General features: G+C 42.2%; 2 protein-coding genes and 2 non-coding genes across 4 annotated transcripts; all 4 read right to left on the bottom strand.

Annotated features, from left to right (window-relative positions):
- Nucleotides 1-3: 3 nt before the first annotated feature.
- eed (embryonic ectoderm development) lies at nt 4-6,455 on the bottom strand. Its single transcript, XM_056370154.1, has 12 exons — nt 6,320-6,455; nt 5,265-5,417; nt 4,965-5,057; nt 4,751-4,816; nt 4,122-4,247; nt 3,742-3,823; nt 3,093-3,184; nt 2,770-2,903; nt 2,526-2,631; nt 1,812-1,970; nt 1,629-1,702; nt 4-1,259 (listed from the first exon to the last, which is right to left on the bottom strand). The coding sequence occupies exons 1-12, from the start codon at nt 6,437-6,439 to the stop codon at nt 1,133-1,135; spliced, it is 1,332 nt and encodes a 443-aa protein (XP_056226129.1). The 5' UTR covers nt 6,440-6,455; the 3' UTR covers nt 4-1,132.
- Nucleotides 2,138-2,209, bottom strand: trnam-cau (transfer RNA methionine (anticodon CAU)). Its single transcript has one exon. It is a non-coding gene; the product is annotated as a tRNA-Met (tRNA).
- trnar-ccu (transfer RNA arginine (anticodon CCU)) lies at nt 2,216-2,289 on the bottom strand. The gene has a single exon. It is a non-coding gene; the product is annotated as a tRNA-Arg (tRNA).
- A 514-nt stretch (nt 6,456-6,969) lies between the features above and the next one.
- Nucleotides 6,970-13,792, bottom strand: pwp2h (PWP2 small subunit processome component). Its single transcript, XM_056370817.1, has 21 exons — nt 13,634-13,792; nt 13,085-13,197; nt 12,610-12,704; nt 12,380-12,479; nt 11,956-12,099; nt 11,723-11,858; nt 11,378-11,607; nt 11,056-11,199; nt 10,881-10,951; nt 10,636-10,772; nt 10,284-10,432; nt 10,029-10,176; nt 9,728-9,878; nt 9,243-9,423; nt 8,948-9,095; nt 8,647-8,755; nt 8,278-8,343; nt 7,934-8,152; nt 7,708-7,858; nt 7,445-7,519; nt 6,970-7,302 (listed from the first exon to the last, which is right to left on the bottom strand). The coding sequence occupies exons 1-21, from the start codon at nt 13,649-13,651 to the stop codon at nt 7,113-7,115; spliced, it is 2,775 nt and encodes a 924-aa protein (XP_056226792.1). The 5' UTR covers nt 13,652-13,792; the 3' UTR covers nt 6,970-7,112.
- Nucleotides 13,793-13,812: the final 20 nt, after the last annotated feature.

Genomic DNA, 13,812 nt, shown 5'->3' with positions numbered 1-13,812 from the left:
ATGTAGAAAAATAAGTTTTATTTTAGTCCAGATAAATTCAAGTACAAGGACTCCATAAAAGCAAAGAGACCCCCATCACCCCCACCCCTTGAGGTAGAGGAGGGGCTCCCTTCAGAAGACCTTTATTATATGGGATTAAGTCTAACCTTCCAAAATTAAAGCCAGCTTGCTATTGTAAAAAGATCCAATCATCCAAAGGCCAAGCGTGCTTAATTTCTCCCGTCTCTTACAGGGAGCCACAGAGATAAAGACACTTCCAGCACAACAATCAACAAAAGTGGAATATTTTCAACTGTGGATACTCTGGACCGCACAAACTGACTCTTGATTATATTATTTACAAAAATCATTTTATTGACTGCACTCAATAAAGCCTCAAATGTCAATGGCATACTGTAAATGATGCGAGAAACAGTCAAGATTCTGTGTGTATGTGTGTGTGTGTGTGTGTGTGTGTAGGGGGGAGGGTTGAAGGGGGTGGAAGCAAACCAAGTTAAAAAAGATGCAAAGGAAGTAGGAAAAGTTAGAAAAACTGAGGAAAAAAGGACAAAAAAAATCTTCATTTTGTTTTGTGTGCACTAATTGATATAAAATATGGCACACACAAGAAATAAAACATCCTTACTTGTTTCATCAGCTTCATTTTCCTACAAGTGACAAAAATCCGCCAGGTGGCAGAGATACCCACAATTCCTTTTCAAGAATTGAAATCCGTGTTATTGATTAATTTATGAACTTTCAAATTCCTGTTCCTTAAAATTAAAAACATTCATCTATTATTTAGAACAAAATTCGATAGATTTCTTCTTTATTTTTGTGGCTCAATGATCTCAGATCATCACTGAGGTTCAGTTTCTCATTCCGACGCTAAAATTCTTAGAAATCTGTCATTTTGTCTCGTTAATTCTGCCTTCAAACAAACAGGAAATGAAAAACTCCTCGACTGGAGCAGCACAAGATCATCTCACTCTGGCACGATTTCTCACTCTGCAGGAAATACAGTATCTTTAGATCAAACACATGAGACAAAGTGTTCATAGGAACATTTTCTGCAGTGTAGATCTGTACAACATGAAACAGGTTGGGATGGGTAAAAGCAACAGGCACCAAAATTTCTTTCAGTCAGAACCTCTCAGCGCTGTCGGTCCCAGCGCCAGATCGAAGCGTCGTCACACACAGCTATCAAAATGCTGCTGTCGCGGCTAAAGCTGGTTTGCCGGATGGCGGACATGCATTTGGGGAGGGTCAGCGTGGTGCACCTGGAGACCAGGAAGAAGACCATTACGATTGTTGTAACATTTGTTCGGTGCAAACCAATAATTGTTTGTGAATCAAAGAACTAACAATTATAGAAAAAGAAGAAAAATCTATTTATCTGTCGATGTAGTTTCATAATGACAAACAATTAATTGATTAGCTTTATATCTGCTGCTATGAGAAAAGTCTACAGCTGACACCATGAGTCAATAAATCAATTAGTTGATCAGATCAAATCAAATAAGAGCTTTTTTGGTAGTTTTTTGACATTTTACAGACCAAACAACTACTTCAACAACATCAGCGACAGGAAGAGTGTCCCGGCTGTCAGTGAGGATTCAAACCGTGACTCGTCTGTGTTGTGGACTTACTTTGCTTTATGAGGATCTTCCACTTCAAGGTCCCACACATAAAGCTTCCCCACCTGGTTTCCCAGAGCCAGCATCTGTAATTTTAGGGTCACATCAGAAATATTCAGGATTCCTTATTAGTTTAAAAAAAAAAGGTGAAATTACAGTAAATACAGCTACAAATGAATAAAGAAGTTATCTGACCTTCTGCCAGAAGTCCATGGAGAAGCGCATGTACCAGATGTCACACTGGCTGTAATCAAAACGTCCCAGAATCGTCACATTCGACTCATTGGGTTTAATGTGATCGATGTCGTCCTCCATCTTTCCTGGTTTCCAGCACACGATGGCATTTTCACAGGACTGAAATGAGATAATAAATACAAAAAAAATTATCAGGAGGATCTATTTCCTTGTGTAATTTGGCACATTCCTAGGACCATTGATCCTTTCTGATCAACCTTGTTTTCAGACTGATTTACATGATAGTGATGGACAATCACACCAGGATAAAAAAATGCAGTTTCCTTTAGCAGAGGATGGTTTCGATCCATCGACCTCTGGGTTATGGGCCCAGCACGCTTCCGCTGCGCCACTCTGCTGGAATTCAGCCCAGATGGGACTTGAACCCACAATCCCTGGCTTAGGAGGCCAGTGCCTTATCCATTAGGCCACTGGAGCTGCACAAACACACTGTTTGTCTGTTTGTTTTGAATAGTTTGTTTCTATAGACTATAGGGGTACAACAACAATGCACTTTCTGCATGTTATTTAGGTTGTATAGCAGCCTCCTCCCCTAGTTGTCAATGTTCGCTGAGTGTTGATTTGCTAGACCTAACCTCAGTATCAACCACTGCATTTCTTTTTTCAAGGTAAGTTAGTCCATTCTAAGTATCATTACACTCACTAATAACTTGCCTTGGACAGAATAAGGTCTCCCAGCCACCGCACACAGTCCACATAGTTTCTGTGGATGTCTCGTGTTGAGAAATCAGGGAAGTGAATTTTCTGTGAGACGAAAGGCCTGAAAGAAAAAAAAAAAACAACACAAATTTAATGAAAAATTATTAAAACATGTCAGACACTCCCTCATGTTTGATTCATTTTGAACAACGCTGTAGAGTCCATGCCGGTCAAACAGGACAAGTGTTGTTTTTTTTACCTATTGGTCTTCGAGGGGTTGTACTCATAAGATCCACGAATGGCTTTCTGCATTCTCTCTGAATTGATCCTCCACAGTTTTAGGGAGTGGTCCATCCCACATGACATAATCTTTTCACCCAGAAGATCAAAATCCTAAAAAAAGAAAAGAAAGAGGAAACAGATTATAAACCTTTTTAAGGAATAACTTACTTAACTGTACCTATTGATGGGGCTGCATCATCTTGAGTAATTTGATTCGTATGGTCAGTATTTTTTTCTTTTTTTCCTGTGATCAGAAAACAAAGTTCAATGTGGTTAATTCTGCGATTTAATGACACTCACGGCACTCAGGACTTCGTCTCGATGACCTTCCACACCGCCAAATATCGCTACTAACGTGTCTGTTTGAATGTTCCATAGACGAAGGGCATGATCTGAGGAAACAGGCACAAAACTAACCAATTAAAACCCAATAATTTGGCCGCTATTAAAAGGAAGAAAATCAGGTTTAACTACAGTGGAACTTTGCCTAATTTCCACCAAACTGAATATCTACTGCTCTTTGACATTCCAATCTAAAGTGTAAGCGAAGCGGCAGCAGAGGAATTAAATGACTGATATTTCCTTTGCACTGACTCAACAGCTACAATCATGATGCCCTTCAGTGAGGCATGGCAAGGCCGATATTCCAGGCACATGTGTGGTTTGACTGTGTGAATTGAACAAGTTTAACACCCAGTCAAAATCCACTTGACTAAATAAAGGATTAAACTTTGTTGCTGTTCACATGGCCCTTATCAGGAAATCAAACCATGCCACCTGTTTTTACCTCAGATTAAGGAACCACCTGACACTCACATGGTAATAAAAATACCTGAACTATCCCTACTGTCCTTGAGCGGTGTTGCACCCTCATGTGACCTACTGTAACCTACTTCTTTCTGTGCCACAATGAAAGGAGCAAGGGTTAGATTTAGGGTTAAGTTTTTACCTTTGCTGACGGACAGGAGGAGATTGGGATCTCTTGGGTGAAACTTGAGCTCATTGATGGCGTTTCCATGACCTACATAATGCTGAATATGAAAAGAAAAAAAAAGAAATAAAAGATTCATCAATTTTGTGCTATTAAAATGCAGTAAACGGTATGTAAGTGCACATGGAGTCAATTTTCCTGGATGGTTTATGATTCTGATAATTAATAAGATACATGAATTTGGGTCACTGGTACAAAAACTGTGAGCAGTGAGAAAAATTGGACAAAAGTAATTATCAAATGACAATATTACTAAGAGTCTCCAAAACAAGCAAAGGTAGGAAAGCCCAGGCTGCCTACAAATCAATGAACTTTGAGAGCTAACAGATTAAATGTACCTTGATGCACTGCATCGTGATGTGGTTGATCACTCGAATGATGCCGCGGGACCCGGCGACAGCCAGCAAGGGGTGACTTGTGTTGGTGTCATAGGTCCAGGCACAAGTATAGAAGTTTTCCTCGGCCTTTACACACATGTAGTCAAAGAAATCAAAACAAAGAGTCTCCTGGTGATCTTTAAACTAACTTTTCCTAAGAGAAGGTCTAGTCTTTGCTTGGCAGTTACACACATCCAAAAACTAAAGCTTTCTGTTGACTAACAGGCTGATAAGGGAAAGCTGTTGATATAATGTTATAAATGTTTTACTAGTTAAATAGTTCCTAACTGATTGGGATCTATATCTGTGACCCTTCTTTACACTGTAAAGATTTTTTTAATCTTCTTCTATGCAAGCATTTCAAGTATGACCTCATGTGGTGTTTGGGTTCAGCTCAGGTGACAAAGAATTCAATGTCTATGTTGGTGTTCTGTCGTCTTGGTTATGCAATAGCTGGTGATAACAAAAGCAGCCAGACGTGCGATGTGAGCTGAAAACTGTGATGAATGACTGAATAACAAATGACAAGGAAGGAGCCACTTAAAAAAAAAAAAAAAAAAAAAACGCATTATAAGCAAGTGAAAGGATACGTCTGCATCGACATAAGACTGCAGGAGTCTTATTTCTCCCTGAGAGTGACATTCATACAAAGTTACCTGGTGAAGAAAAGACACCACTGGTTAGTTATGGAAAGATACAAACAAAAGATGGGTATCCACAACATAAAACACAGCATCACAACATGTCTACAACATGTAAGAACTCAGGATAGATTTACCACTCAGGTGCTTCGTCACCACTTACCCTGTTACTCCCGACTGTGGCGAACACCAGCGGGTCTCCCTCTTTGCTGTGCCAGTTAAACTGGACTCCAAACAGCGGCTGGCCGTGATCCTCCTGTGGAAACCAATAAATGATTATCAACAACTTTCAGTTTTACATTTCAATGAAAATATGCTTCGTTAAGATGGATTTAAAGCATTAAAGCAGGCGTTTACCACAGCAGAAATTATTATTTTGAATTATAGAAAGCCCAAAAGTCTTGGTAGAGGAAATTATGATACCTGGGCTCAACACACTGTTCAGGGTGGTGAATGTACTTACCCTCAGACTGTTGACACATTTAAAAGAGTATCTGCACTTCTTGGACTTCCACTTGCCCTTGCCCCAGCTCTTTCTGCCCGGGGCGTTGGCAGTGTTAGTGGGTGTGTCTGGACGTTCCGCATTGGTCCCACTCTCAACGCTGACAGCATCATCCTACAGAAAGAAGAAGGATACAGGTTATGCAAATGCAGATTTTCTTAACAGATAGAGGACAAATAACTTAACCCACAGATGCACCGGAGTCTCTGAACCACCTCATGTTGTTACCGGTGTCTGTCTGATGTTGCTGTTTTGAAGCTTTGGTCAACATTTTAATAAAGTGACAAACAACACTGGACAAAGACCATGTTATTTTGTCTAATAATATGCACAATACTCTGCATTACACCAAGGTACTTCTGTCACAGTCGTACTGTGGCTCTGCTCTTCTGAGCATCTTTTAACTGTATTTAGCGGCAACAGTTTAACCTGAAAAGTTACTTAAAGTCTATGGGCACTAACCTTGAAGCACTTACTTGTAGCACAAGAGGTTTAACACTTACTTTTTGTAATTTATATCAGCTCAGAGGATGTAGACAGTTCGAACTACGACCAACATGGCTCTTAAATGATGTACTTTTCATATTGGTGATAAAAAGGCAACCTTCATTAACGTATTCCAAGTTTATGCCCCTCTATCAACCATTAATTTAACAGGCAATTTACAATAACTGCTACAATGCGCAACTCAATTAGCTGCTAGTGCTAACGCTAACTTCAGTTTACACGTGAATGGATGCAGTCAAAGCCCAAAGAAAGCGGTATTTGTGTGTGTGTACGTAAAAGACAGAGACAGTACGAAGAAAACTCCCACTATGTAGCACATTAGCGAGATATTAAACTGGTCTACAGCTGATATCAGCTTTTGAGCAGGTGTTTGAATTCAGCCGGTATAGATGGACAAAGCTTCTAGCTAGCCGCTGTAGCTATTCGGATACTTTAGCACGATGCTAATCCGCTAAACACTAAATATGGGTCATTTATCACAGTAGAAACAACACAGTTTAACTGCTTACATTCTCGTCTCCTGATAAATCGGGGTTACTGTTCTCGTCACTGCTTAGTTTTTGTTTTTTCGCCGGTATTTCTTTTCCCGCTTGAGAAGGGGACTCGGACATGTTCTTATTTTCCCTCATTTTGACTCAAACTCCGCCTTTTCCGCTCCACTATGGCAAGTACTGCCGGGTAACGTAGTTTGGTTCGGTCTCGAGTTGTAGTTCAGATAAATTTAATTATTTCATGAAATAACATCAAATTTTTGCTGATCACAGTTGTTTTCCTCTGTTAAATATAATTTTAATTTTGGTCCATAGTAACTTTATCAGCATTTTACAATATATTTAACATTTTGTCCAATTAAATCACATGTGAACAACCAAATAATTAAAAATTTTAATAGTGGCTTGAAGCCCTAGTCCACTTAGGAGTTAAGTCCAATTCAAAGCATTAGATGCATTAAAAGCACTAAATGTTAAGCAAATTAGTCTGTTAGGATTACATTAACAAGCTTCTAGTAAATAAATTTATGACCAGCATAAGTAAGTAAGCACGTTGTGTAACAAAACTAACAGAGGAGTAGATGTCTAATGAGTTACCAAGTGGAATCACCTGTGTGTGCAGGGCATTTAATCAAACTGAATTGAGGGCTAAATAAAACATAAAAACATTCACATTTACATATGCATTTAATAAAAAACTGTTTACAATTATGTTTTCTCACAGAAATCGATTTGCTTTCATAGTCCAAAATTATTCTTTTCACTTTCCAGTGATATCTGCCATGGTGATAAAATGAGGTGGCTTCAGGACCTAAAGCACCATCTCTGCATCTCCTATGGAGGCTTCGCTCATCTCCTCGGAAAGCCCATCATCGCCATCCTTCTCCTCCTCCTCCTCCTCCTCCTCCTCCCTCCTCTCGTCCTCCTCAGCTGCTCTCTTTACACCCCTCTGCTTCGACAGGGCCACAGCGTAACGGATGTTGTACATGTTGAAGTCGCACCTGTACACAGAACATACACATTTACAATAATGAACTTGGTTTGAATTTGGGTGCCATGGTTCAGTGGGGGCACATGTACTGTTTTGAATATTCACCTATCTATGTGTGTGCAGGTTGATGTTGCTTAAATGTTGAGACTTACAGTTTGGACAGGTTGTCAAAGTGTCTCTGGATGCTCTTCTGCAGCGACTGGAGGGTGGGCAGTATGGATCCTGACCTGCACACAAAAAGAAATCTTGTATACTGACGCAGAATTATACCAAAACAGACTAAATTCAGTGAAATAATACATTACAAAGAAATGTCTGAGTTTCCACCCTGTGTCCACTCTGGCCTTGGTCTTAGTGTTTCTGTTTTCTTAAAATCATGTACAACTGTGTTCTAGTTTAAAACAAGGTAGCAGACCTGTTCTTGAGATTCTGTCCGTGCAGCATGAGCAGGCTCTGGGCCCAGGTCATGTAGAACTGCAGGTGACCCGACTTCTCCAAAGACGCCGCCACGAATCCCAGCAGCTTTTCGACGTAAATGTCGGGTAGAGAGCCACAAATCACTGGGACTAGAGGACACAGACAATCACATCAATAGCCAGTCATTTAAAATTCACTGTGTTGTGTGAAGGATTTTTACTCACTCTGCTCATGCGGCACCGTTTCCAACACCTCCTGCTTGAGGGCTTTTTCGTTGAGCCTGAACGCCAGGACGATGGCCGACGCCCACTCCTGAAGCCGCAGCTGCTTACGTATGCTGGCCGGCGTCACGTCCAGGTCGAGGTCATAGGGGTCAAACACCATAGAACCATCAAGGGAGTAGACCAGCAGGCCCTCGGTGGTGGTGGCTGCCCAGCTACGACCTGAGAGAAGATGGAGCCACTTTATTAACCAGCTGACACCAGAATTTTAAGTTACGATGATGATATAAGATCAACTTCTCTGCAGCAGACAAAATCATTATCTCAAGTGTAATGCTGTAACCTACCAGTCGGGGAGAACCGCAGCGAGCTGACTCTGATCTCTGGCTTGAAATGTCGAGAACTCATGTCACCTTAAAAGACACAGACAGAAAGGATTTACAAGGTACTTGTAAACTGATGTCACAGTTCTCTACATTTGACGCAAATAAACCACTGTTGTCTGATTAAAAAAAAAAAAAGAAGAAGATAAAACCACCTCATCCTCGATTGAACAGGTTTTACTTCAATAAGGAAACATACATCAATTGCCCTGTCTCCACGTCCTGTTCACCTTTGCACCAGTGTCACAGCAACAGATTCCTCCCAGTCTGGAGGAACAAATGATTCTCATACTTTAATAATAACTGGTGTGAGGTTCGAAGGCGGAGTTGTACCTTTCTTGACTCCCGGGAGGCTGATGTTGACCCCCTCTCCGTCCCCAGCTCCCTCATCCACCAGAGCCAGGCTGCCGAACTCCGTCATTTTCCGCCTGTCCAGGAACTCCTGCAGGTAAAGCCGGACAGCAACATGATTAAGATAAGAGGGTTTCCATGCATTAAATTTAATTCTTTTTCTTTTTAGAAGACAAACCAAACACCACAGACTCTTTTGAGATGATGATTCAATTCAATTCTCTGATGTTTGGTGTATGTTGTGCCCTTTTATTTTAAAAGCTGTGACTGAGCTGAACCGTACCTCCATGGCGTCGAAGGACAAGTTGCAGGAGATTTCAAACTTCTTCATGAGCATCTGCTCCTTGATGTTGTAGATGCAGACAAACTTGGACTGACCTCCGGCCAAAATAGACTCCCCATCCGCAGAGTAGCACAGAGACGTGAAGGACCTTAAAGGAAAACAGATATAACACACAACCTGAATTGACGCCCAGTTTGAAGCAAACCTGTCATAAAACGCACAGAAATCATCAAACCGAACAATGAAACAAACTGAGAGACAGATGGAGACGGATGATGTGACCCTATCCACTCACTTGCCCTTGGCTGACTGCTTGGCTGTGATTTTATCCGTCTCTTTGCGGCCCATCTCCAGGTCATGGCGTCCAGCCACGGAGCCCGTCTGTGTGGCTGTGTGGGGGTTCCAGAAAGAGATCTCCCCGTTCAGAGTGGCCACGGCCAACTCCTGACCATCAGGGCGGTAAGTCACCGACAGGCCTGAGGAGAAATAAACAAAAACACAGTGAGATATCATATTTACAGCAACACATAAACACTGTCCATGAAAAGCACAGACCACTTTAAGTAATTCAAACATAAAACACAGTAACACACGCTCTTTGGTTCAACAGTGCAATTTAAAGTCCAACTTTGGCGCCCCTTAGAGGCTGTATAAAAAAAAAAGATATACTGTTGGCAGACAACAGTATATCTGAGGGTCTAAACATCCCCGTGATCAGGGTCGCTCACTGCTGATATAACAAAGAAACACTGGGATTGTAGTCCAACGATCGTCAGTTACCATCAGAGGTGAGGGAAAGCGTTTCCTTGACCTGCCAGCTGTCCAACATGTCCCACAGCCGGACGGTGCGATCCCACGAGGCGCTGGCCAGGATGGACTGGACTGGACTGAAACACAAGCAGCTGACCGGACCCTCATGACCCCCAAGAACCTAATTAACCACAGGGAGGAAGGAGATGAAGCACCATAGCTGTTAAACACACTGTCAGATGACACAGTGTGCATCTGAGTAAGACATTACAAGTTTCTCTTACTCTTACTTGCGACTTGAGAATTTAAACGTATGTAATCATGTGAGTACCTCTAGCAGTCGGCCTGTCTGCATGGACCACAGGAAGATCTCAAAGGAGTCCTGGGCTCCCGCGCTCACCAGCTCGCCACTCTTATCCACTGCGAGGGAGGAGAACTGCGCGGGCCGAGGCGACGTGAACGTGCGGAAGTTACGGTACCTACGAACGCACAGAAAACACATTCACACACGCAGTTAACAAGATTCACACAGTACACACTTCTCTTTCTCTCTGTTTTTTGCTCCATCTCCATCAAGCGGCTTCACCTGTGCAGGTCGAACGCTCGGACCGTCCCGTCCAGAGAAGCGCTGACGATGACGAAGCCGCTGGAGGTGAAGGTGACGTTGGTGATGCTGCTGGTGTGCTCTGTGAAGGTGACGAAGCAAAGGCCGCTGTTGGTGTTCCACACTTTGACCTGTGGGGAATGAAACCACAGTCTGACGTCAGATACAAACACTTTAAGGTTGCAGCATCAGCAAAGGCTGTAACCCAAAACCTTTTTACTGTTTTTTGTAGCCTTTGAATCAAAACGAGAAACTTGTGGAGTCACTTTTATAAGATTGTCTACTTTCCAGCATATGAACAGTGAGAAATGGCTGTAGGACACGGAGCACTCACTTTGCCATCGTCGCCTCCCGTCACGACGTACTGTCCGTCTGGCGAGTAGGCCAGTGAGGCCATGTTGTTGAAGTGTCCCTGCTGCTTGAATACGTACGACTCGCTCTGCCACTCCCACACCAGCAGCTGACCCATCCCTGAAACCCACAGAACACAACAAAGGCAATCAGTCGGCTACACCTGCTGCAACAGAAAAGAATTCATCCGTAAGCTACAGCCAACAAAACCTCTGGCTGATTTCTTACCTGAGCATCCAAAGCCGATCCAGTCTCCAGAGCTGTTTATGGCCACTGAAGCGATTCTCTGGTCTGAAATACTAGAGGAAGAAACATTCATATAGTGAATTAATGAAATATAATTCAAATCAGAAAATCCTGCCAGTCCTGTCCTGTCTTTTTGTTATTTCTCCTCTCCTCTCACCTGAGCGAGTGAATCAGGTTGAACTCTGGAAGTTCATGCAGGTGGAAGATGCCGGACGCAAAACCAGTGACCAGGATGTGAGTGGGCTTGTGGTAGGCAGCAGCAGTCAGGTTGTTGAAATCCCCCTCCTTGTTGAAGAAGTGTCTGCAGGAGACGAGGCAAAAGGAAAAAAGGAAAAGACAATATAACATTTGATTACTGACAGGAGTATACTTGTTTTCTACTAAATATGTTGAAAATATAAAACTTGAAAACTGCTGCTGCATCGTACAGTCAGTTACATTTTCCAGGAATAAAAAGTGAGAAATAAGCGTCTTCTTACTTGCTCCGCTGCTTGTATCGAACGTTCTTTGTGTTCTTCCCTTTGGGAGCTTCGGCTTTCCCTCTGATGACCTCGCCCTCCTCTCCCTCCAGCCTCTCCTCCTCATCCCCCTCTTCCTCCCCTGGTCTCGAGGGCTTTGGTTTGTCCCGGCTCTTCATCAGGACGAGGCCGTCCAGCTCGGTGTCGCTCTCCCACACACACAGCGTCCCATCCTGGCTCACTGTGTACAGCTGGAAACACATCAGGTTTACACGTTACATGTTTGTAGGTTCGTCCCGTCTCTGTATTGACATTTGTACTTTCAGCCCGACATCACAAAGTAGTGGAAGGCGGGAATAAACTCACATCCAGGCTGTCCTTCTCGAAGAAACAGCCCACGATCACATCCTTGTGTCCACCCAGGGAGTAGTAGATCAGGTTGGCCCAGCGCTCGGCACCAAACACCCACGTCGACATGTCTTTGCTGCCCACCACGAAACACCTGAAGGGAAACGTCACAACCGCGATTTATGAGCGTTCATCTTTCCTCGCGTTCTTGTTCACTTCGGTATCCGACAAACTGCTTCACTTTTACTCACTTTGAGTCGTCTGTCCAGTCGATGCAGGTGGTCTCGTCGTAGGGACCGTAGTAGCTCTTGTCCAACACGAAGGCGTTAAACTCCCGCTGCTTCCCAGGAGCGTGGTACATCAGAGCAACATTCTCCTTTGTGACCACAAATTTCCTGAGAGGAAAGAAATACAAAGTTCAGCATCATCTTGCTGTTACTTTTGATGAAGACTCTTTAAGATCGTGCTTCTCTTGCATTAAAACACATAAATACAATGAAAAAAGAGTTACTTGGAATGATTTGATGTACGCATTTTTCTACCTTTAAATACACTGATGTATGAAATAAATGCATAAATTAGCAGACAATTATCTTGCTAGAAGAAAAAGTCATAACCGCACTTCAGTAGCAGGTGCTGATTTTTCCTTTCAGGGACTAAAGTTGAGCTGCTTACCTGCCATCAGGTGAGAAACGGATGCTGTTCACAGGCTTGTGGAAGTGGAAATGATGAAGGACGGCTCGGGTGATGAGACTGACCAACAAGGCTGCACCATCTGTGTGACACAAACATTGACTTTTTCTAGTTTTTTTTTTTGTTTTTTTTGCAACAACACACAAACACCCGCTTCAGTTTTATTTTCAGACATCACATATAAGAAAGACAGACAAAGTGAAGCCTCTTACCTTCATCCACTACTATTGCTAAGTGTCTGTCAGGAGAAAGACCGACACATGTGATGTTCTTTGTCGTGGAGACAGGTAAAGTCTCAGATGTGTTGCTTGAAGACAAAGAAGAAAAAGTTTCAGCCTTGTTTTACTTTTTCTGAAAGTCAACTTAGCATTCATCTTTCAAGATACTGTGCATTTAAAAAAAAAGGTTTGATAGATTTTGTCCATTTTCTGAAAACAAATGCATTTGTTTATAGAACAACCACTTACATAAAATTTGCAGAAAACATCCACTGCAAATTATACTGCAACATGTGGGCACAATAGATTTCATGTATTGGAGCTTATAAGTACTCAAAAACCCAATAATTGCAGTGCCATGTTCAATCTCATGACACTTGACTTTCAGGCAAGTGCTTTTGCACAACATCCAGATGTCATAGACCCACAACCTTTCCCCATTTATTTTATTTATTGTATAATGACTTACTTTTTCAGGTCGAAGACAGAGACTCTGTTTCCAACCGGACTGATCACAGCGTTACCATCTTGAGAGAAATTCAAATTTCCCTGACGATAGACTGCTCCGAGCAGATTGGAGAACTACAGAGAATACAGTGTTTTTTAAAAATCAATAGTACCTGTTCGTGTCTGAGGGGAGAGGTTCAACAAAAAAAGTTCACAAAACTATAACAATAACACGTAGGATTTAGCTAAAACCTTTATTCACTTGTACTTCTAGAGAGTGACACGAGTTACTTTGGTGGAGGACAGCTAGAGACAACACATTATAATATCAGTAAAATAATTTAACCAAACGCCATTTTTCTGATACACATCCACTGAACGTAAGTGTGAATGTTAACACCTTACAATAACAGTCTGGAAATCTGCTGTGTGGTTTATATCGCTAGCAATATGCAATAAGAAACTACATTTAAGCCATTTTTGAATTAAGTTTGGTCTGACGTTCTCTCCCATCATTCAATGCTGCCCAGCAGAACGACATTATCGAGCAGGCTAACAGTAGCGTACTTACCCTGTAAGCAAACTTCATTTTAATGAAGATTCATCTAACTTCGTGCTTTTATCTTCTTATTAATCCCTCAAATATTCCAGTGGAAGTAAGAGTATAAGGCTACTGTTACACATGCTGCTTCCTCCACATGTGTATGCGTTTTGTTGATACTTGACGCTTCCGGTTTGAGCGGAGTGACT

Source organism: Seriola aureovittata, chromosome 24 (assembly GCF_021018895.1).
Source record: "Seriola aureovittata isolate HTS-2021-v1 ecotype China chromosome 24, ASM2101889v1, whole genome shotgun sequence".
Lineage (NCBI taxonomy): Eukaryota > Metazoa > Chordata > Actinopteri > Carangiformes > Carangidae > Seriola > Seriola aureovittata.
The sequence above is the reverse complement of the archived record's forward strand: the minus strand, read 5'-3'. Positions and strand labels throughout refer to the sequence as shown.